General features: G+C 33.9%; 1 protein-coding gene across 1 annotated transcript; it reads left to right on the forward strand.

Annotated features, from left to right (window-relative positions):
* Nucleotides 1–601: 601 nt before the first annotated feature.
* On the forward strand, nucleotides 602–17,464 carry LOC149175399 (protein STRICTOSIDINE SYNTHASE-LIKE 5-like). Its single transcript, XM_089419634.1, has 6 exons — nucleotides 602–868; nucleotides 985–1,194; nucleotides 15,589–15,656; nucleotides 15,777–16,013; nucleotides 16,503–16,638; nucleotides 16,999–17,464. The coding sequence occupies exons 1-6, from the start codon at nucleotides 704–706 to the stop codon at nucleotides 17,275–17,277; spliced, it is 1,095 nt and encodes a 364-aa protein (XP_089275760.1). The 5' UTR covers nucleotides 602–703; the 3' UTR covers nucleotides 17,278–17,464.
* The last annotated feature ends 6,441 nt before the right edge of the window (nucleotides 17,465–23,905 follow it).

Genomic DNA, 23,905 nt, shown 5'->3' on the forward strand with positions numbered 1-23,905 from the left:
ACACCTACAATACCAAAGGAATCAAAGGCAGGAGCCAAAGAAGTATTGACTACATAGGGAAAAAAAATGATGAATTGGGGAGATGAAAACAAAAGTCAAGAAACTAGAAGTTCCAAAAGAGGACAAGGGAGATACTCTAAGAAATAAATTAGAGAAAGAGAAGCAAAATTAAACAAAAAAACAAGAAAATCAATTCCAAATTAATAACTTTTTAATGAAAATGGAATGTAAATGCATTTTAATCTTGAGAATATTCTGGAATTTTTTTAACTAGAACTAAAATGAAATTTTTGTATCATAAAATAATTATTGGAAACACTAGATTGAATCTCTATGCTTACTCCAACAAAAATTATTAATAATTCTGAAAAAATGTAACTGTTCTAGATGGGCTAATATTTGTTTTTAAAATTTATATATATATATATTATTGAAATATTTCACTTCTATTGTTGTAACCACGAGGACAGTGTAACTATCAAGGACCACGAGGACAGTGTAACTATCAAGGACAATAGAGTTCTCTATCCATATATGCTAACCTGCAAATTGCTGACACGTTCACAAAGTAAGACAAGATAGTCGTATGCCCCTTGTGAAGTAACAGGTTCCTTCCACAATCTTATCAGTTCCCTGAGCAGCCCTTCAAAGCGAATGGCAAGACCGCCATACTAAAGGCCGAAGGAAAATCTCTCCGACAGACATGGATTTGTTAATCAATCGCCTAACAGCATCGATCCTCGTTGCAGGCTGTTTGGTTGCTTGGTTTCTGCAACTCATAGCCCTCTCGCCCATTTCTCCAAATCCATTAATTCTGCAACAGGGTTATAAACGGGAAGGTCCCTTTGCTAAGAATAATGTTTTGCAGGTGAGTGTAGTTTCAGTCATCTTAGTTTATTATAATGAGATATTGTTGTCGGATCATCTTGGGATTACTCTCCAGTTTGAGAAAATTGCTAAAATGCAATATGCATATGTGTTCAGGCTGTGGAGAAATTGGGAGCAGGGGTTCTGGACAGGCCAGAAGATACAGCTGTGGACAGCGGGGGATTGATTTACACTGCCACCCATGATGGTTGGATTAAACGCATGCATTCGAATGGATCGTGGGAAGACTGGAAGATGGTTGGACTCACTCCTCTTGGGCTTACTGTCACCAAGAGTGGAGATGTTCTTGTTTGTATGCCCAACCAGGTAAGAATTCATGTACAGTCCCCACCCATTTTGCTCATTTCTTTCTGTTTGTATAGTCTATTGGCATAGCAGTTCAAAGCTCACTTTATTACTGGGATGGATCGAATTTGGAAGTTGTCAATATGCTTCTTGAGTAGATTCAATTATAGTTCATGCCTTACCAAGTCAAAACAGTGGTGTATATATCTGGCAATTACAGACTGGTTTTTCAAAAATTTTAACTAGATTTTCTCAAATTCTGGTTTTTGACATTTGGAGATAAATTGTAACCGGTTTAGACTAGGCTTCATGCCCTAGTAGGTCAAAACAGTGGTTCACACTTGTGTGGATTATAGGTTTCATGACCTGCCATCGACTATTGGCCAATATTTACACTGTACGCAGCCGGTGGTGTACAGACAGTGAGATTTGAACAGTTTGTTCCAGTTTCAAATCTAACACTCTGTATATCACCAGCCCCTCCAATTTGGCTACTGGTACTAAATACTCTGCTATTACGGTGTGCTTCCAACTCTAAACAGGAAGGAATTGGGCCAATGTGAAGGGCTCAACCCTTCATTGACCTATCCAAACTAGAATGGTGCACCTCCCAAGGAGGCGCCTTCTCCAACAGTCAATGCCATTAATCCATGTAAACTGCCTCCAAGAGCATCTGTGCCCTCCCTTTCAACTAGCACACACTATCCATGTAGAGAGTTTGAAAGTAAGTGGAGCTTAATGTAACTAGCTGTTAGAAGCTACCAAAAGATGGGTTAAGAAGACCTTGTCAATTTGCATTTTTTATGAGTAGATCTATAAAAGGCTCACCTGTTCAATGAATAAAGCTGATGGTTTTCTGAGTTCTCTTACTTCTTGTTTAGTTTTATGTTCTGTTATACACAGTTCTGCATTTTTGGTCTTTCATCAGATCACAGATGAGTGGTATTATCTGTCTTGAGAGGGCACACCAGACACAATAACATGCATTTATTGAAACGGACCTGCCTTACGGTGTATTAAATATTATGTATACCAAAATATATTAACAAGCATAATATAATATTTTATGCTCTGCATTTAAAATGTTCTTTACCTATATATATATATATATATATATTCAATGAAATAATTCATGTAATAAGCAATATTATTTAATATTTTTCTTTAATCATAAAGAGTATTTGTTTATATTATTTAATATTTTTGTTTAATCATAAAGAGTATTTGTTTATATAATTTTGTGTTTGGTTTGCAGTAAATATATCAGGTATTATTAAAATTTTCTAATTTTTCCAATATAAATATATAAATTTTTTAAAAAATATATATATTTAAGTAACAAAAAAAAGGTTAGGTTGGTGAATGTTTTGCAAAATTGCATAGACAAAACATAAAATTCACAACACATTTACTAATTGATTATGCAATTTTTTATGACGGTTTGGCTACATGTATGTGTTTTTTTTTGGGTTCTTGGAAGTCACTTGGCCCCTTAATTTTCTTTTTTTATATTTTCTTGCATCAACCAGTTTAAATTTTTTTTTAAATAAACTTAATTGGCTATAAGGGAATTATAGTAGGCTAATTTTGTCATTAATTGAGCAGAGAGTCTTATTCTACAGCCCAGTGTGATGTGCAACCCTGTCTGTCCATCATCAAAGTTGAAATTTTGCTAATGCCCGCTTAAATAAAAAAAAAAAAAAAAAAAAAAAAAAATTAAATAACTATATAAAATATTTAAATAATGTCGATTCATAAAAAAAATCTGCACCTGAAGTAATTGAATTTCTCTAGGATCATGTTAGATCCATATTTAAAATGGATCTATCCTAGTCTTTAATTTACCTATCTTCAATTTACATCCTTATTTCTCTGTTGAAATCTCTTAGGACATAAAAATGTGTTTTAGATGAGATATCTTCTACAATTTTCCCGATTCTTTTCATAATATTTTTCATAATTTTCTCATTTAATAAAGAACTTTTGACCGAATCATGTAGACTTAGTAGAAAATCTTCTCTCATCACTTTAAGTAAAACCCCATCAATATCTAAACACTTTATCCTAAACTATAAAGTAATCCTTCCCTTCTGTAACCCTAAAATATTATATTATTTAATATCAATTTAAATTATATCCTTCCCTTCCGTAACCCTAAAATATTATATTATTTAATATCAATTTAAATTATATTTATCAAAAAAAATATTGTTTAATATCAATATAAATTACATTCTAAAAAATTAGATCCTATATTTTGGCCATTTATATCAAAAAAACAATTTTAAAAAAATCACAATTCATAAATTATAAATTATAACATTTTATAAATTATAACGAAATCACAATTCTAAATTCTAAATTATAACATTTTATAAATTATAAAGAAATCACAATTCATATATTATAAATTATAACGATAGGGTATATTTTTGAAAAGAATCTCTAAATTATAACATTTTATAAATTATAAAGAAATCACAATTCATATATTATAAATTATAACGATAGGGTATATTTTTGAAAAGAATCTATTTCCATTGTTTTGCTAGTTGTATGATATCTTTTGATTTTATCTAGAAGAACATGAATTAAGATAGCTTTTCCTGGATAGAGAAATGATGTTTTTTTGTTTCCTTTGTAATTCACATTAATTAATCCAAATTTATATTATTATTAATAATTTTGTTTAAATAGATTTTTATTTTATTTTGATTTGATCAATTTTTAAATAATTATCTTAAATATAAAATTAAATAATTTATAATAATTTCTAAAAACAATATATTTTACATTTTAAAAATTCACATTTATAAGAAACTATATTATCATACATTTTACAGTCATAAAAGATTAATATAAATACATTTTAATGAAAAATATATAAATTTAATAAAAGTTGATGTGAATATAAACATATTTAAATTTGGAATATATATGTGTATATGTATGGAAATTTTAATTGAATGTTTACAAAGATGTTTATCAAATTAGAATTAAAATAAGTTTACATAGTTTTCACATAAACATATTTAAATTTGGAATATGGAAATTTTAATTGAATGTTTACAAAAATGTTTATCAAATTAGAATTAAAATAAGTTTACATAATTTTGTGTAAATTTCATGTTTTATGTATATATTTTATATGCATGAATTTCATATTTAGTATGTACATAGGTTTAAATATTTTATATTTATTTAAATTTTGTTTCAATGGAAGGTTTTACATAGCCCATGGGGTGTATTTCAATTGGCCATTGCTTTGTTATGAAGTAATATGTAAAGCATAAGATTTGAAGGTTTCTACATAGATTCTATTTTAAATTAGAGTTAAATTAAGTTTAGATGGATATTTATAGATTTTATAATTTATATATTTATTTTATATATATTAATATCAAGTTTATTATGTACAGTAAACATAAGTTTATATTATTTAGAAATCTTATATTTTTAATGTATGATTTTGGTACTCACACGAAGATTATGGCCTCAAAAATGGCAATGGAGTCAACACAAACACTCACATAGGAATGCATGTGCATTCTTGAGAACATGCATGCATTTCTAATCCTATAGCCTTTGTTCTCTTTGAATCACAATGTATGCTTGCTAGCTCAAACATTTTAGAAATGTGCACACATTCTTGAAAGTGCATGAAAATTCCTAAAAGCATGCACACACTTTCAAGAACATGCATGATTTTATGACTAATGTGTTTCCCTCTCTCACTCCCCCTTACCACATACTCTCTCTCTCTCTCTCTCTCTCTCTCTCTCTCTCTCTCTTACTTCCACCTCTACGTCCCTCCTCCCCATCTCTCCTACCCTTCCCTCTCTCCCTCTATTTCTACACCTTTCACCCCCTCGCTCCCTATCCCCATTTCTCTCTCTCTGTATATATCATTATTTCTCTCCCTCCCTCTCACGCTCTCTCACGCTCCCTCCCTCTTTCCTTCTGTCTCCCACTACTTCCCCTCTCTGCCTCTCTCTCTCTCTTTAATACTCACTTACACTCTCTCCCCACTCTATTCCTCTCTCCCCCCCACTCTCTCTCCCTTCCTTTATGTCCCTCTCTACCCACATAACTCTCTCTCTCTCTCTCTCTCTCTCTCACACACACACACACACACACACACACACACATCTGACCTTCTATACCCCTTGCTCCCCATATCCCCCACAACTCTCTCTCAACTTTACCCTTCTATCCTCCTTTCTCCCCATCTCCAACCCAAATTTGTCCCACTATTATTCCATATATATATATATATATATATATATATATATATATATATATATATATATACCCTTGTCTTCATCCCTCCCTCCCTCCCTTTCTCCATATTTCCCTCTCTCCTTCCCTCCCTACCAATTTTCCCCTTCCTCTCTCTCTCTCTCACACACATTATGTCCCTCCCTCTTTCCCTCTCTATCTCCCACCACTCTCCCTCTCTCTCTTGCATGCTCACTCACATTCTCTCCCCACTCTTACTCTCTCTCACATCTCCCTCATTTTTTCTCTCTATATTATATCCACCCCTCTCTCTGAATCCCTTCCTCTATGTCTCTCTCTACCCCATCACTCTCTCTTACTCTCTCTCCATATCAGTCTCCACCTCTCTCCCTCTCTCTTTCCTCTCCTCTCTCTTCTCCCCTCTATACCTCCAACACACTCTCTCCCCCTTCCTCTATTACTCCTTCCCCCTTAAGTATCTCTCTCTCACCCCTAACTTTATATCCCCCTTGCTCCTCATCTCCCCCCCACACTCTCTCATTATCATTCCATCTATTTCTTTCTCCATCTTCCCCTCTCTCCTTCCCTCCCTCACTTTTTTCATCTTTATCTCTCTCATTCCCTCCCTCTTTATTTTTTCCCCTTCCTCTCTCCCACATCTCTAAACCTTCATCCACCCCCCTCCTCTCTCTCTCTTTCTCCCCCCTACTCTCACTTACTCTCTCTCATTACCTCTATCTCCCTCTCTTTCTTCCCCCTTTCTGTCCTTCCCTCCCTCTCTCCTTCTATCTCTCACCCTCCCTACATCTCTCCCCTTCTCTCTCTCTCACACACACTTGGTCACTCCCCCCCCACTCTACCTCTTCCCCTTTTCCCCCCACTATCCCTCTCTCTCTCTCCCCTTCCCCACTACTCCCCTTCCCCTATTTACCTCTCTCTCTTCCTTTTTTTCTCTATGTATTCTCAATATCTCTCCATCTCATTCTCTGCCTCTCACTACCTCACTGATACACTCTCTCTCATTCTCCCCAATCCTCTGTCACTCTTCTCCACCTCCCCCCCCCCCCTCTCCCCCTCTACCTATTTATCCTTACCTCCCCCACCCCTCTTTTTCTCGTTGTCTCTCTCTCTCTCTCTCTCTCCCCTCCCCCTCTCTCTTCCCCTCCCCTTCATAAGGTCTATGTTGCCTTCCCTTTCCATGTTAAGGACCCTAGTACTAGGACTTAATTGCATGGGGAGAGAGAGAGAGAGAGAGAGAGAGAGGGCCATGGTATTGAGGGAGATAGAGAGAGAATAAGGGAGAGGCAAGAATGTTTTTCAGAGAGGTAGAGAGAGGAGAGGCAAGAAAGAGTAGGAGAGAGGTGGAGAGGAATAAAAAGAAAGAGAGAGAAATGGAGGCATAGAGACACATAGAGGGAGGTAGAGAGAGGAGAGCGAGAGAGAAGGAGAGGGGGGAGAAGGAGAGGGGACAAAGAGAGAGAGAGAGTGATAAAAGAGGCAGATCAAATGGGAGAGAGGTGGAGAGGGAGAGTGTGTAGGGTGGGGGAGAGTGAGAGATGTAGGGGAAGAGAAAGAGAGAAGAAGGAAGAGATAGGTAAAGAGGGCAAGAGGGGGAATACTGGTGAAGAGAGAGAGGTAGTGTGAGAGAGTGGGGAGAGAGAGAAAGAGGGAGGAAAGAGGAGAGTAGAATTTAAGATGTGTAAGAGAGAGAGAGGAGGGGGAAGAGAAGGGGGGAGAGAGATTGTGAGAGAAGGGGACATGAGAGAGAGGGAGATAGGAAGGGAGAGAGACTATGAGAGAGGTGGAGAGTGAGAGGGATTATAGAGAGAGATAGAGAGTGAGGGAGGGGCGATGGGGGAGAGGGAGAGATATATTGTTAGAGAGCTGAAGAGTGAGGAGGTGGAGAGAGAGGGGGAGAGAGAGATGAGGAGTGAAATAAGGGGGGTAATGGGGAAAGGAGAGAGAGGGAGAGTGAGGGAGAGGGGAAAAGTGGGGATAGGGAGGAAGAGGGAGAAATGGGGAGAAAGTGAGTGAGTATGTGAAAGATAGAGAAAGAGAAAGACTGGTGGGAGATATGGGGGGGGGGGGGGAAGAAATTATAGGGGAGAGATGGAAGAAACTGCAAGGGAGTTGGAGGGAGGTAGCGATAAAGTGAGAAAGAGGGGGGAGCAATGAGGAAAAGAGAGTGGGGGAGTGAAGTAAAAAGGGGTAGAAGGACACACACATAGAAGGATCAAAAAGAGAGAGAGGTAAAGAGGGGAGATAAGGGTAAAGTGGGAAGGGAGTCGGGGGGAGGGAGAGAGAGAGGAATAAGGGAAGAGAGATGGGGGAGAGGTGGGGAAGAGAGAGAGGATGAGTGAAGCATAACTTGGTATATGAAGAGAGAGAGAGAGAGAGATGGGAGTAAATAGGGACAAAGAGGAAGGTGACAGAGAGAAAAGGAGATGGGGATAGAGAGGAGGGGGGATATAGGGTAATAATGTGGGGTGTGTGGGTAAAGAGAGAGAGAAGGAGTGGAAGTTGGGGAGAGTGAGAGAGGTAGTGTGAGAGTGGGGAGAAAGAGGGAGTGAATGATAGGAGGAGAGTGAGGGGTTACAAAGAGAGGGGGAGGGAGTGAAAGATGTGAAGAGGTTGAAACCTTTCAGAAGCAAATTGAGTCATCAAACAAATTTTTTTGTTGATAAATTTTTTATGCTTGAATGTTGCACCCTTTTGTGCTATACTACACATGGATACCTTTCCAATAGTATAAGGATCACCTCAATTGAAGTTTGTATGCAAAATTTATGCCAATCAGAAGTTGGCCTTCTTGTTTTGACCACCATAATCCGAGAGGATGCCAAGTCAGCCCCATTATTCATGGAAAAGGGGTAGCCATATGATAAATTATGATGAAGAAGACTCTAGAAGATTATTTATTATAACTCTATTTAAAAGTTGAAGGAGTCAAACTTAACCACTAGAAGGCTATCAATCTATACAGTTATAACCAGGCCACTAGGAGGAAAAGGGGATTCCATTCTATTAGAGTGGAGTTTGGTTCATATATGAGAAGAGTAGCTATAAGTGGATAGGGAGAGACAAAACTAAGAGGATTTGTATATTATAGTAACCCACCATCCACTCTCACTTCTTTGTACTTGCATCCATTTTTCCATTTAGAGAAAGAGACTAGAGTCAGATTGGTTTTCTCCTGAAAGGCTTTCCCATGTTATATCTTATGTTAATTTGTAGTTTATGAGTTTGATTTTGTTGTTCTTTATTTTTTTCATAATTATGATTTGCATGCATATGAAATAAATAGTAATTAAATAATTTAGAAATATAAAGAGAATTAACCCTTATATTGTAGATTTCATACTTTTAAGCATAATTTTATTAGATCTATTGTGATGAATTGTCTAGTGGAATATACATAGTAGTTTATGGTTCATATTGGTATCTGACCATGTTTCTTTGGGTATATTTTTTGGGATTTTCAAGGATCTAGATCAATTAAGTTGAAAGTAAAAAACTCTATTCATTGCCAACAAATCTATGAATAACCCTCATGATCCCATAGAGGAGAGTTTTTCACAAATGAAAATCTAAGTCGTAGAAACAAACCATAATGTGAGCCTCCTCATGGAAGCCTTGATTAATAATCTTTGGTTATTCGAAGAAGATGGAGGTTCTAATGTAAAGGTTTGATTGGAGGGGAAATTGATAGATCAGGAAGAACCATAGAGGAAATATAAGAAAGAACTCGAAAAAGATCAACCCAATTTGTGTGGTGTGAACCATTCACAATCCCTAATCAAAATGGAAGCGAAGGTTGACATCAAGCCATATCAAGGTGAGATTGGAACTTTGAAGCTAAATCACTGGTTACAACAATTGAAGTTTATTTTAATGTTCATCATATAGAGGAAGAACATAAGACTTTGTTATCATGACTGAAATTAGAGGGCCATGCCTTGAGCTGGTGGGAAATCCATAGGGAGACCTTGAGGTTGGAGGGAGATCCACCAATGATTATGTGGGATGATTTCAAAACCCTCATAAAGTCACAATTTTATCTTATCAAATATGTAGAGGACCAATGGATCTGGTGGAATTACTTCAAGAAGAAGTAGGGGAAGAGCATCTAGGAGTACACCACAAAATTGAGAAATATGGCCATAACATTGGGCATCTCCCCAAGGAACCCTGGTTTACTCCTTAAGTATCTAGGAGCTATACACAACCATTTGCAGAAGCATGTGATTCTATTTAAGACCAGATCGATGGACGAAGCTTGTGTACAGTAAAAATACATAAAGAACATAGGCCAAAAGAAAGGGAAATCAAGTGGTTCCGAGTAGAAAGATCACCAAGAAGCTTCCAAATAGGGGAAGAAGAAGTGGAAAGGGGGAAATGACAAGAAGATAGTAGCCATAACACACTAGTGTAAAGATCCCAACAATCATTGCAACCACTATAACATTGATGGCCATACAAAGGAGAAGTGTTGGAAGTTGCACCTAGAGCTCAACCTGAAGAACAAAAAGAAATATAATAAGAAGGTAAACCTCATGGACATGGATTCAAGTAATTAGGTTGAAAGTAACTTAGACATGGATGAGAATATTGTGTGTACATCAGTACAAAATGAGGTGAATTTGAGCAGCCTTCAACAACATGAAGAGAATGAAAAGACCAAACTCTTCCATATAAAGATACATGTCAAGAAGACAAATATTGATCCTTTGTTCAACTCAGAATCACATGTGAATCTCATTGCAGAAAAGATGGCCAAAAAATTAGGATTGGAAGTTTGTTATCATCCAAGCCCAAATCCATTAGAATGGGTAAATGAGGATGTGGAAATAAAGATAACCAAATAGTGAAAATTTAGATTTTCTATCAGTGTTGATTTTAGTAATGAAGTAAAATTAGATGTAGTTTCACTTGATGTATGTGGAGTGATGTTTGGAAGCCCATATATGTATACACTGGATGCAATAGTCATGCGGAGATCCAAATAGTACTTCCTAATCAAGGATGGAAAATACTCCATAATCAACATGCGCAAGGGCAAGTCCAAATTTTTTGATGGTAAGTGGCACCCAATCCCACTAGAGCTTCGTTGGGGGAAAAATACCATACCATGTGCGATCATATTGGGGGATATATATTGAGGAAAAAATGACACGATATATATTCTACATATAATATGGGGTAAAGGTGGCACGATATATATTCTCCAAAATTTTAATGAAAACCTAAAGAAAACCTTCTAGATCTATGGGGTTATAGTATTTTTCAACCATATTTGAGGGTATATAGATCAGATCTATGACTAGGGTGAATTTTTTCACATCAAACTTCCCTTCCTTTGTGATCCACAGAGAATTCACTGCCCTTCCCACATTAAAAAAAAAAAAAAAACATTGTGTATCAGCAATCTTGGAAGAGGCCTAAATCATTTCAGAAAAAAACCAACATAGCGATTTCCCTAATTGGACACATGCCTATACAACAACTCTCCATAATCATGGTTGTCGAAAGCCTCAGAAGCAAGTTGAAGCTTGATGGTGACAACAGGGAATGTGATACCTACAACAACCCTAGCACTCCTCATCCTTCATGTTCTCTCTTCTAAATGAATGATGGTCTCTCATGAACAAAGTATTTGAACTAGAGCATGAACACCATAAAAGAGCCTTGAACTTAATAATTGTGGATATATAATAACAAAAAGATGAGGACACATTAGAAATAATAAAAGAACAATTGAAAACTAAGTCACAAATTCAAACAACTTATTTCAAAAAAGAGAGAAGGGTGGTAAAAATACTTGAGCATAAACAAAGAATGATTCATGTTAAGGTTAGTTGTAATGACCATACATTAGATATACTTAGTAAATCACCAAGCCTAAAAAGATCACAAATATTTATAAATGACGATCTTATTCCAAAAGATCAAGTTGAACTCACGAAAGAGGATCAAAAGGTAAAGGAGGCAATAAAGAAGGAAAATGAGCAATCATTGGAAATAGGAAAGTTCTTATCAAAGATAAAGACCAAAATAAAAGTGATAAATAGGAATTGGGTGCACTTTGGATCCTCTACCGGAACTGTCATGGTTTTTCATTAAGTTAAGTTGGATCTCGAGTGATATTGATCTTATTCTCTTAGTTGAAACTTGGGAGCATGATGAATCCAAGGTCCCCTGGATAAATGGATTTAGTCTTTGATCGAGCTAGAAAAGGAAATCCTCTCGTGGAGACTTTGGTGGAATTGCTTGTTACATAAAAAATAATATTTCTCCTAACATTTGGATTCATATGATCAATCCCTTTAATCAGTACATATGGGTCAAAATTTCTGACTCTAACACCAATAAGATTTATCTCATAATTTGTTATTTTTATCCTATAAACTCAACCTCCTATAAGAAAACATCCTGGATAAGAAATTCCCCTTCAATACCTTAGAACATGATGTTCACAGTTTAAGGAATGAAGGTAATAATCTCTTGTTAGGGGATTCTAATGCTACTAACCAAGCTACTTTTCTAAGTAATATCTCTCACCCTAATCCACTATATAGCTAGATGACGACTTTGAATTAGCTAGTAGATTCAACATAAATTTTAAAGACATAACCGTGAACTTATTTGGTATCGAGCTAATCAAGCTTTGTAGTTCCCAAGATCTAATAATTTGTAATGGTATTAGTAAGTGGCCAACCTCCATCCAAATGACTTGTATTCATGGTCTTGGTAGTAGTTTTATGGAATATATGATATCTAATATCCATGTTCTCAACTGTATTTTAAATTTTGACCTCATAAACAATCACGAGTTGACTCTAACTATAGACCTCTATCCTTTAACTCTAAGCCTTGACATTCACACTATTCACATGCAAGAGAATTGTGAGAGCCAAAGGGACATTCGTTTTGACAAAAGTAAAATGGATCTCTTCTTAAAGGATTTATATAGGGATTTAGATTGATTAACATATAATAACACCATTGATCACATCTACCACAATTTTACTACAACCCTTTCCACTACCATTAAAAAATTCTCTACAGAGGTTTCCTATGAAAATAATAATAGAGCTACCAACCCTTGGTATGATAATGATTGTAAAATTGTCAAGAACATGATTAGAGATGCTCCTAATGAAATCATAAAGCTTGAAAAAATAAGTATGTACAAACTCTCATTAAAAGGAAGAAAAAATAATATATAAATAGGAGGTAAGAGCATCTTCTTCATCTTGCTAAAGTTGAGCCCATAAATTTTTAGAGGAAAATTCTTCTTTGTAAAACAAAAGATAATAATTCAATCCCCTTAAAGCGCTAGGATATCTATCTTAAGAATATTTATCATTTCCTCAACGCCATGGGCACCATCTCAAACACTCCTATAGAGGAGGATATCCTCTCTTAGGAAGATGTTGAGTTCAAGATTAAGCAACTCGTTAATAGGAAAGTTAGGTATATTGAAGGCTACCCAGTTGAAATTCTCAAAATGAGAAGGTCTATCCTCATCTTTTATATACTCAAACTCCTCAATCTGGCAGCAAAACAAGGCTTTCCTAATCCTTGGACATAAAGCCTTATTGTGCCTATTGTTAAAAGTGGGGATAAAAACATTCCCTCTAACTACTGGACCATTATGATTAGCTACATCTTAGCCAAACTGTATGGTCTCATTTTGGAAAAGAAGATTAGCCTTTGGCTCGAAATCCATGGTAAAAGAGCTAAAGGGAAAGTTGGATTTAAGAGACATCACTTAACTATAAACCATCTTGTAATTGTTAGGATCATTGCAGAGAAATGCTACAATAATAAGTCTGATATCTTATGTTGTTGTTTTTTGTTTTGTTTGTTTGTTTTTTTTTTTTTTTAGTTTAGAAAATCTTTCGACATCGTTACTCATGATAATATATGGAAGAGGCTTGAAGAGATAATGATCCCTCCCAAGCTGAGGGTTGTTGTGACGAGGCTATATGAGCATGTTATTCCAAGATTAAGACCTCTGATGGTTGGTCAGAAGAAATTATATGCAATATTAGAGTTAAGCAAGGATGTCCTTTATCCCCTACCCTCTTTGGCATCTACATTGATAAGCTAGAAGAGTGTTTGGAAGCTACAAGATTTGATGGCACCAAGTTCACTAGTATGGTCATTACTCTTCTGCTCTATGCTGACAATATCGTTCTTTTAGTTAGGAGCCATAAAAATCTCGAAAAGCAGCTTAGAATACTCCAGGATTACTACTCCAAGATGGGTATGATTGTTAATACCTACAAGGCTAAAGTCAATATAATTAAATTAAAAAAGATCAACTATGATAGTTTCATCTATGATACTAACTACTAGGAGAAAATCTCTTCATACAAATATTTGGGAATCGACATTCATCATCAATTTAATTGGAATTATAGCATTGATAAAAGGATAATTGGAGGTTGGAAATCTTATTATGGGCTTGAAAACAATTGTAATTCAACAAATCTTTGTGCATGGAGTAAAAAAAAGTTCCTCTTTGAGACTCTCATCACCATATTATTTTATATGGATGTGGGGTTTGGGGTTGTAGTATATATAGAGAATTGTGGAGGAGGATTGAGTTGATTCAAAAGCAATTTATAACTTACAACCTCAAAATTAAAGGAAAAATTCCCTACCCTATCCTCTTGATTGAAGCTAGCATTTCCCCCATTGAAAGCATGACTATGATTAGATATCTCATGTATGAGAAGAAGCTATACAACATGGAAGCCAAGTGGTATCCTAAAATTGCTTCTAAGTCAAACCAAAACCCCCACCTCCAGCTCAAGTGAGGTTGGCATATAGATGCTTAGCCTTGGCTAAACCATTGGGGGGTAAAGGAGGAGATCATCCTGAAGAATAAGGATAATATTAAAAATATCATTACTTCCAAATTTAAGGATAAGTTGTGGGAGGATATGAAGGTAGAGGGAAAAAGGAAGTGAAGATATTATAAGGCGATGATCAACCCCAATCTCGAAAACTAGAATTATCATTGTATATTAACCAATGCTAAGAAGAATATGAATATTGCTAAGACAAGATTTAACTCTCATGAGCTTCATAGTGAAATCGAGCATTGGTCTATTCCCAAAACACCTTGGGACAAAAGAGTTTGTCACCTTTGTGACACTAAGAGGGTTGAATATGAAAAACACTTTCTCTTGGATTGCTCAGCTCCTACTTACATCTGTTCTAATTTTCAAAATCTTTTCCAGACCCACGCCAGACCACTAACCTTCTTGATTTGTTAAGTCAACAAAACTATGATGTTTTAGGAATTCTCCTCTCCCTTCTTTCCAATCATAGAAATAAAATGTTAAAGAATCTCAATCAATCTCTTACTTTATTAAGGTCCGATAGACCATATTGATTTAAGTGGATGTTAATCATCATCATCACTATTTTTATTTTTATTTTATTTTGTTTTGTTTTGACCCAGTGAAAATGTTAACATTCCGTTGGAGAGCACTTCTTCACGCAATCAATTAAAAGTAAAATTTATTATTTTCTTTCTATGTGGTTCATGAGCAAATCTCCAAAATGGATCACTTCTTGTTGGCACAACCATAGAGCCTAACCCCAAGAGTATCGAAAGAATTGAACTCATAACCTCTCAATAGCAAAATTGCTTCAACAACGAGAACTTGACCAATTATCCAACAACATGTCTAACATGTAGCTACTAGTAAGGGTCTACAACTTGTCCTCCTCTCTATAAACTGGAAACTGACTGGATTTGAACCTTAGACCTCTCAAATTTTCAGGACTCATATTATTTAGATCACAATAGAACTACCCCTGCCATTATATAAAAATAAAAATTATTAAAAAAATATATATATTTTAAAGTTTTTTATATTATTTATGTTTTTATATTTCTCTGTATTTAACCAAGATACCAAAATTAAATCCAAAATCTATACCATTTAAATCCATATTTAGTATATACATAATAAGTATTGAATCTATAACCATTTAAACCCGAAACCTGGATTCCATATGCATATGATTCCACTTCATTAAAAAACTGAAATATGAGATGGGAAACATGTGTTTCACATGCATATCAAACTGGGCTTCAAATGGATTTGTAAAACTGTGAAGCTCCATGAATTTATAAGATATAAACTTTTTGTGCAGGGTCTGCTTAACGTCAGTGATGATCAAATATCTCTTTTGACTTCTGATATAGATGGAATTCCAATCAGGTTTGTTCAATTCAATCCCTTCTGTCTTTGCACTCTGCATATACAGTCATTTGAAAGAACAAAATTTTAGTGTGTTTGTTGCTGCTCTATATTGCAATGGCTGGAGCTGGGGTTTTGTAGGTTTGCTGATGCGGTAGTAGAGGCTAGCGATGGAAGTATATACTTTTCAGATGGCAGTACCAAATTTTCATATGATAAATGGGTTCTGGATCTTTTGGAAGCAAAACCCTATGGCAGGCTTCTGAAATATGATCCCGTAACGAAGAAGACGACGGTATTGCTTGATGGTCTCTGGTTTGCTAATGGAGTTGCTCTTTCACCGAGGGAAGATTACATCGTCATCTGCGAAACATGGAAGTAAGTAGGTGGCATATTTACACTCAAATAGGATTTAGTAAGAGCCGAGAGATCAAAATCTGCACCTGAGTCTGTGTAGATAAAAAAGAAAAAAAAAGAAAGAAGAGATAGATTATTGTTTAATTTTTGGTAAGTAACTATGAACATTTTTATGTGGTTTGTAGATTTTGGGAATATCTTCAATTTTTTTTATTAAGAAAGAGGTTCAAATTCAAAGATATATCCAAAATTTTTATTAAGAGCCTAGCCTTCAAAATTTGCACTAAAATTTGCTTAGATAATATATCATTATTTAGTTTTACAGTAAATATAAACATCTTTAGATCCCGTAAAATTTGAGAATATTTTAGAATCTGACAATCCGGAAAGAAGTTCAAATTCAAATTTAAAAATATACCCAAAAACCTACCATCTACATAATTCCAACCCAATAAATACATCTACATAATTCCAACACAATAAATACTAACGAGAGATTAGTTAAATCAGGTTCAGATGCCTAAAGCATTGGATCAAAGGGGAAAAGCTTGGAATTACAGAAACCTTCATAGAAAATTTGCCTGGAGGTCCTGATAACATAAATATCTCTGAAGACAGGCGGTCATATTGGATTGCTCTCATAGGGGTAAGCATGTAATATAGCTTATTTTATTAAAGGTTCTGATAACGTAAATATTTCTGCAGACAGGCAGTCGTACTGGATTGCTCCCATAGGGGTAAGCATGTAATATATCTTACTGGATTGCTCTCATAGGGGTAAGCATGTAATATATCTTATTTTATTAAACATGTGTTTTTGGTTTTAGTGTAGATTTCTAAATATTTTGGAAATTTGAGTGATATTTCGAATTTTGAAAAGATTCCAAAATCTACAGAGGTTCATATGAAATGTCGTGTTAAACTCAAATGTTCATATCAAGAAATGTCTTAGGTGAATAAAGAAAATTGAATAGTATGGCCACTAATTTGCTTATCTGTGAAGCAGATACGTTCGAGAACGCTGGAATTTGTGTATAGATATGGGATTTTGAAGCATATATTTGCGACATATCCCAGCCTGTTGGAATGGATTGGATTTGTGAAGAGCAGAGCTATGGTGGTGAAGGTGGGAGAGGACGGTGAACCCATCATCAGTTTGGAGGATCCCAATGGGAAGGTTATATCGTTTGTGACTTCTGCCATGGAGGTGGGAGACTATCTGTATCTGGGCAACCTCAACAGCAATTTTCTTGGCCGATTAAGTGCAGCAAAATTTGGCAATTAAACATTGTCAGTGTGAAAGATGGGATTGTTAGAGGCTTTCAGGCCATTAATGTTCGAATATCAGTGCATAGGTCTCCAAGCTTGGCTGGCGATCAATGTCATGCTTTTGTCGAGCGATACTTTTTCAAACTATGGTCGACATGCATGTAAAGATTATACATTATAGTACAGTTTGATGTTTCAATTTTTATAGATGTACAAAAATGTGAATATTTTGAGTGGGCCTAATGATTAAGAGTATGTGTTTCTTCTTAAAAATTACAGGTTCAAAACTAGAGCGATAAGGATGTATGACTTTGTAGACTTCTCAGTGAAATAACTATAAATTGGTGAATCCTTTATCTCACAAACAATAATAATAATACTACTAATAATAATAATAATATAATTATTATAATATTAAATTATGTTTTTTTCATTAATATTTTATTAAAAAATATGTAAAACTTCATCTTTACAATGACGATAATCACTAAAAGAAACTCGATCTCTGTAATGATGCAAGTAATTATGAAAGGATGAAACTTGTAAATGATGCAGGTTAACTTATGGTTTATTGGATCTTACTAAAGTTGAGGGATTATTCGGATTAGGGTTTTACTTTTGTGATAGAAAGAAATTAAGAAAAGTTTCCAAGTTTATTATGGTACTATGGTTTCGATAGAGTATGTATGACTTTATAAACTTACCAATGAAATAACTATAAATTGGTGAATCTCTTGTCTTACAAACAATAAAATTAAATAATAATAATAATATAATTATTATTATAATGTTAAATTATGTTTTTTCTTTAATATTTTATTAAAAAATATGTAAAACTTCATCTCTACAATGATCGTAATCACTAAAAGAAACTGGATCTCTATAATGATACAAGTAATTATGAAAGGTTGAAACTTGTAAATGATGTAGGTTAACTTATGGTTTACTGGATCTTACTAAAGTTGAGGGATTATTAGGATTAGGATTTTACTTCATTATGGTACTATGGTTTCCATGAGTTAGAAGTTTAAAAGAATGGTATTGTGATAAATTTTTTAAAATTAAGATTAATTTGGGTATATATTTGAAGGTTTTTTAAATTTTTTTTCCAAGCTAAATTTTTTTGAGAATTGTCCAATACTCAATTATAATATGGAAGTAGTTTGGTATTCTTTTTTATTTTAGTAATATTGATTTTCTTCCTTACATTACTCACAATAAATAAATAGATCCTCTAAATTGGGCTTGATCATCTCTTTATGATATCTTAATTTTCCTTTATCCTCTATTTTTTTTATTATCTTAATTTCTCCTTAAATTTAGATGTAATATTATTTTAATAAATTGTTATTATGTAAAACGATATCTTCTTTTATTCACTAATAATTTAACAATGTTTTAACATCTTTATGCCATCTTCACTTAAGACATAGGTAGTTATGGCTTGAGTTTGAAGCAATTTTTGGAAACCTCTTGTCTTCCATGTTGTTTATCTTGTTCTTGTACATTACGTATATGGCTATAGCCATGCACTCAATGGGGGGAGGCTTCCTCTTATAAGGAGGATAAGATAGGGTGTATTGCACTTAATTTTCATGATATTATAAGTTGTAAAATTATTTTGGATTTGTTGTATCTTTCTCCACAAATCTCTAGAGATAGTGCATCCCCAAACATCACATCTATATAAGAAAACAAGAGTGATATTAATCTCAAAGACAAGTGCTTTATTATCCCACATACAGAGATTCATCAACTTATATTTTTTTCAAGGCCATAATAAACTTTCCACGCTCCATTTATCATTTTCTCAGTGCTATGGTTTCAGTTGAGCTTGTTAGTTATGAGATATTTGTATGAAGACACTTCCTCAAAGTTGTTATTTTGATATAAGAAAGTACTATAAGTGATATTTTAGATTTAATTATCATAAATTTTGTTTGTTAGTGTTAATAGTCATATACATACTAGAGCATAAATATTTAAGGATTCTTAGTTGTTTCCCAAGACCATAAGGACTCATTGCCATAAAAACAATGTCATTCATGTAAAGAAGAAGAATGATGACTATACCAACAAAGGTTAGGATAATACAACATAATGAAACAATATTTTGTCTTACCTAATCAAGAAGAACTATAAACATTATTAAATACTATAAAACACTCTTCACCTTAGAACTTCAGAAGGTTTAAATGAATAATTTAATGAAGACTTTGCAATCTAAACAACTAGTAGCATCAACCATCATGTAGCCCCATAAATATGTTGTAAAATATTTCACAATTGAGACCTCAACTAAACGTCCATGTCCTTTTATGGTATGCATTGAAGATATATAATTTGATATTAATGAGGTTTTGGTGTCAACATTTGATCCCTGTAGGAGTTTGGTAGATCCTAATGTAATGTAAACATTTTGACTCAGTGAAAATAAAATTAAAATATGGTAGATATGTGTAACTTATTGTAACTTAATATAATTTTAAACATTTTAACTTGGTGAAAATAAAATAAAATTAACAAAATAATGAAATAAAAATATCCCTATAAAAATTAAACAAAAAATAAAAGTCACCCATGGTATTGACAATGGTCTTAAGAACCCATGGTATTCATGTGGAATATAACCTATTTAAGGGGGAAATTAAACTAGCCTAAATCCATCTTAGTTTGATGTTATATTTAGATACACTAGCCTAGATCCATCTTAACTCTAGATCTACCAAATCGAAAAGGATCAAATCTCCTTTCACTTTAAAAGAGATTTGATTTCTACGCTTGATAGATCTGTGATTAAAATAAATCTAAAACAATTTTAAATTTACTAAATAATTTATCAAACACTATATTCATTAAAAATATAAAACTATGTAATTTTATTATTATAAGTATGATAAATTGTTGCCATATAAATTAGATTCATAATTTTCAAAATATTTAGGTTCTAATAGCAGAAATATAAGATCAAATCTCTATGTTACTAAACACAATTTCCCTAATATATTAGGGAAAAACAACTTACAACTACATACTAGTATGATATACCAAGATAATTTTTTAGAAAAATAATCGTTGAAAAATAAAATGTTCACGCGAAAGAAACTTTCTTCAAGTTACTTCTATAGTAGATTAAGACAAACTATTTGTGTCGGACTCCAAAGCAAGTTTTACGATTAAACATTCATTACTTTGAATATAAGATAGCCCAAAGCCTATTCTATCAAATATTGTGCATCCAAAGATATGATTCTTCCCAGCCATGGCTATATTTGTTTAAGCACAAAATCCAAATTTATCAACGTATCATTTTAGCTCAATTAGGGGATAAGGCTACCCAACTCCAATTAACCATAAACTATGTTTTTGATAGTCCAAAGGTGATGATTTATCCTTAGGTTAGGTGAGGTGATCCATGGGCATGTTGATGATTTTCTCTTGTGGTGGATTCTAAAGACTTGAAACTTGAATTTGGAGTTCGATAACCCATTGCTCCCATGTGGCCTTAAAAAAATCTTTTTCTTGAAATGTGTTTTGAGTTATGTAACTTAATAAGAGTAAAATAAATGCAAAAAGAGAAATTATAATTTTTTAGTCACTTGAATCAAGTATCTTGATTCACATCAAAAGAACTTTTTTTTTTCCTTTCTTTTTTTTTATAGAAAAAATAAGGTCAAGGAAATAAGTACAATACGAGTGGGTCCACAACAAATCGATTTCAAACACCAAAATTCTAGAGATCGGAGTTGGTGATGAGACTTGCTTTCATATTGCTTGTATCCTCCTACACTACAGGCATATGGGTGACTGGGTTACGCCCCCTGATATTTGAACAGGGATGGGACTACTGCAAATCTATTCCAAACACCAAAATACAATGCTCATATATAGTTGCATTAATGCATGCCCAACATCGGGATCAATTGCCACAAATGTACAAATTTATATCCATAGAAAATTAAGATAAAGTTATTGTAACTAATTTCATTTTAAGAGTATTAATTAGAGGTTATAAAGGAATTAAGTTTTTATTCTAAGTATATTGCACTTTAGGCTAATTTTAATTTTTCAAAATTAAATGCCAAATACATGTGGGTCAAATTGCATTCAATTTAACCTTCCACATCGAGTTAAGCATTGTGCATCTCGACATTAATAAAAAGTGTTCATAAAAAACATATGTTCATTCTATAGTCAGAAATAGCACCTTGATTAGCACATAATAGCACATAAATTGAATGTCAAATGGTGATACCACCTTAGGGACACAATGGCATTATATCATTCATTTTGGACCATTTGAACTATCATAGTCTAATTGTTATATGTTTTTAGGTTTTTTTAACAATTTTTTAATTTATTTTAAATGGTTTAGAATCCTGCGGGATTTCTTAGAATCACAAGTTTTAGTTGTAAACTCTCCACAATATGAGTGCCCTATGGGTTTTGCAGGGTGTTAAATCTATATATGCAATCAAAAACCCATTTTAAAGAACAAAAATTAATATTTGGCCAAAATAAATTTCACCTAATTTTGGCCAAAACCCCAAAACATAACATGTTTAGACAATACCATTTGAACCTTGACTAAAACTTCTTGATGTTGGTTTTTTTGTTTGTTTGTAAGCTTGGTAGGACTACATCTTCATCATGTCCAACTTCTCACCCTGATCAGGGGGACAACACAAGTTTTGAACCCAAGACTTCAAGACTTCCGGTTCGGTGAGACTTCATTTCCACAACATTTATCAATTAAACTACCTCAAACGAATAAATTAATTAAAATTGGGTTCAAAACCACTTATAGTTTCATTCTCTTGACATGTACCAATTATTAACATGTACCAATTATTAATGGCGTTGTCTAAACATCAGGTAGGTGATGGTATTGTCCCGCCTTTTAATTATAAATTAACATCTAGTGCTCAATCAATTAGTCAATCCTAGGTTATTAATAATTAGGTACGTGATGGTATTGTCCTACCTTTCAATTGTAAATTAACACCTAGTGCCTGCAATCAATAAGTCGGTGCTATGGTTAATCACATTTTATTCAAACTTTATTAAATTGTGTAATGATAAAATACGATGTTGGTTCAGGGAATACTCACATAATTTTTTTGCGATGTTTTAGTTGATTAAACATTTCTTAGAGGCATTTCTCATTTCCGTGTGTTGATAAAGTTTGTTCTCGTTGATATTCCTTCACGGTGCCTAGGAAGAAAGATAAGCCCTTGCAAGAGGAAGATTCACTTAAGACTTTTACAGATAAATATAGGGATTTTTTCAAGCTCTTGCATGTAGAAAGACTTCCCAGTTTTGAAATAAGACTTTTTTCATTTTTCCAAAAACTTGAAAAGTTTTTTCGTTTAGGCATTTCAGTTCCAAGAACCTTTCCTTTTCCTGAGTTTATTCATATATTCTCTAAATTCTATGACACCATTGAAATGATTGAGTTTATTAATTTCTTTTGTAACTTCTATGACACCATCGAAATGGTTGTAAAGAATAGCCAAGGGTCTAGTATAATTTGTTCCTTAAAAGAATGCTATATTTCTAAATTGTAGGGCTAGTAGAAGGTTTGAAAATTATTGATGAAGAAGATATTGAAAGTGGATTTGAAACCTTAGCCGAAAGGAAAAAAAAAAAAGAAGGGGGAGGATTTCTTATTAACCATAAGCGCAAAAGGAAACATAATATTTGAGATTAAAATTTAATTGGATAGTAATATATTTAAAGATTCATCAAATAAAAGGAAACATAATATCTTAGATTAATACCTTTTTGGATAGTAATATATTTAAGGATTCATCTGTTAGAAATAATTTAACAGGAGAAATGGAACACATAAAATATTGTAGAAAATTAAACACAAAAATGCATAAAACAAGAGAGACATAGATATACGTGCCTCGCCCAATTTGGGCTTCGTCCACAGAGAAACAACCAATCCTTCCTTTATATTATCTAAAAAAATGAAGAGATACAACCTACAACATATCCATTGTAATTTTCTCTTCACTCATACACAATGTTCTCTGGCTTCCTCGCTCAAAACGATAATACACAGCCATAATACAATGCCCTCATATAAACCAAGAGGTTGCCTTCAAGGGGAAAAACCTTAAATTAACATAACTTCTACCGTTAGATCATCTCCCTAATGAATGACCTAGATTGACTATGAAATTGCAATATTTCACAAGGCAATTTTCCATATATTTTTAGCTTCAAGGGCGCTTCCCCCAAACCCCCACCAGGGGGGAGGATCCAAACATGAAACACCCCCCCCGGGAACCCCCAGGCAACAATAATGGGGGGAAAGTCCCCCCCACACCTCCCCACACCCCCCATTGTGGATTGGGACCCAAACGCGACTGAAACAAGACCTCTAAATCAAGAAGATAATCAGGATCCACATCCAACATCATCAGAGGATATAATATCAGTGATCAATATTTTGTTACATTATGATGATAATAACAAGGTTGATGCTGTTATATTGAGACTTTTACACAAAATCCTTCAATTTACAAAGTTTAACTATATAACCTTTATATACAAAATTGGTTGAAATTAAAGAAGATAAAACATTAGACACTAGTCTTATCTAATTTATTTAGTTCTGGATTAACAAGAAATAC

This window comes from Pinus tabuliformis, chromosome 4_1 (genome assembly GCF_031772625.1).
Source record: "Pinus tabuliformis cultivar Carrire ecotype Pingquan chromosome 4_1, CPIR1, whole genome shotgun sequence".
NCBI lineage: Eukaryota > Viridiplantae > Streptophyta > Pinopsida > Pinales > Pinaceae > Pinus > Pinus tabuliformis.

Bases quoted from the DNA above. Each gene is read 5' to 3' on its own strand.
- LOC149175399 (XM_089419634.1), top strand. From the start codon at position 704: ATGGATTTGTTAATCAATCGCCTAACAGCATCGATCCTCGTTGCAGGC. The intron at 869-984 runs GTGAGTGTAGTT...ATATGTGTTCAG, and splicing joins CTAAGAATAATGTTTTGCAG to GCTGTGGAGAAATTGGGAGC. The intron at 16,639-16,998 runs GTAAGCATGTAA...TCTGTGAAGCAG, and splicing joins ATTGGATTGCTCTCATAGGG to ATACGTTCGAGAACGCTGGA.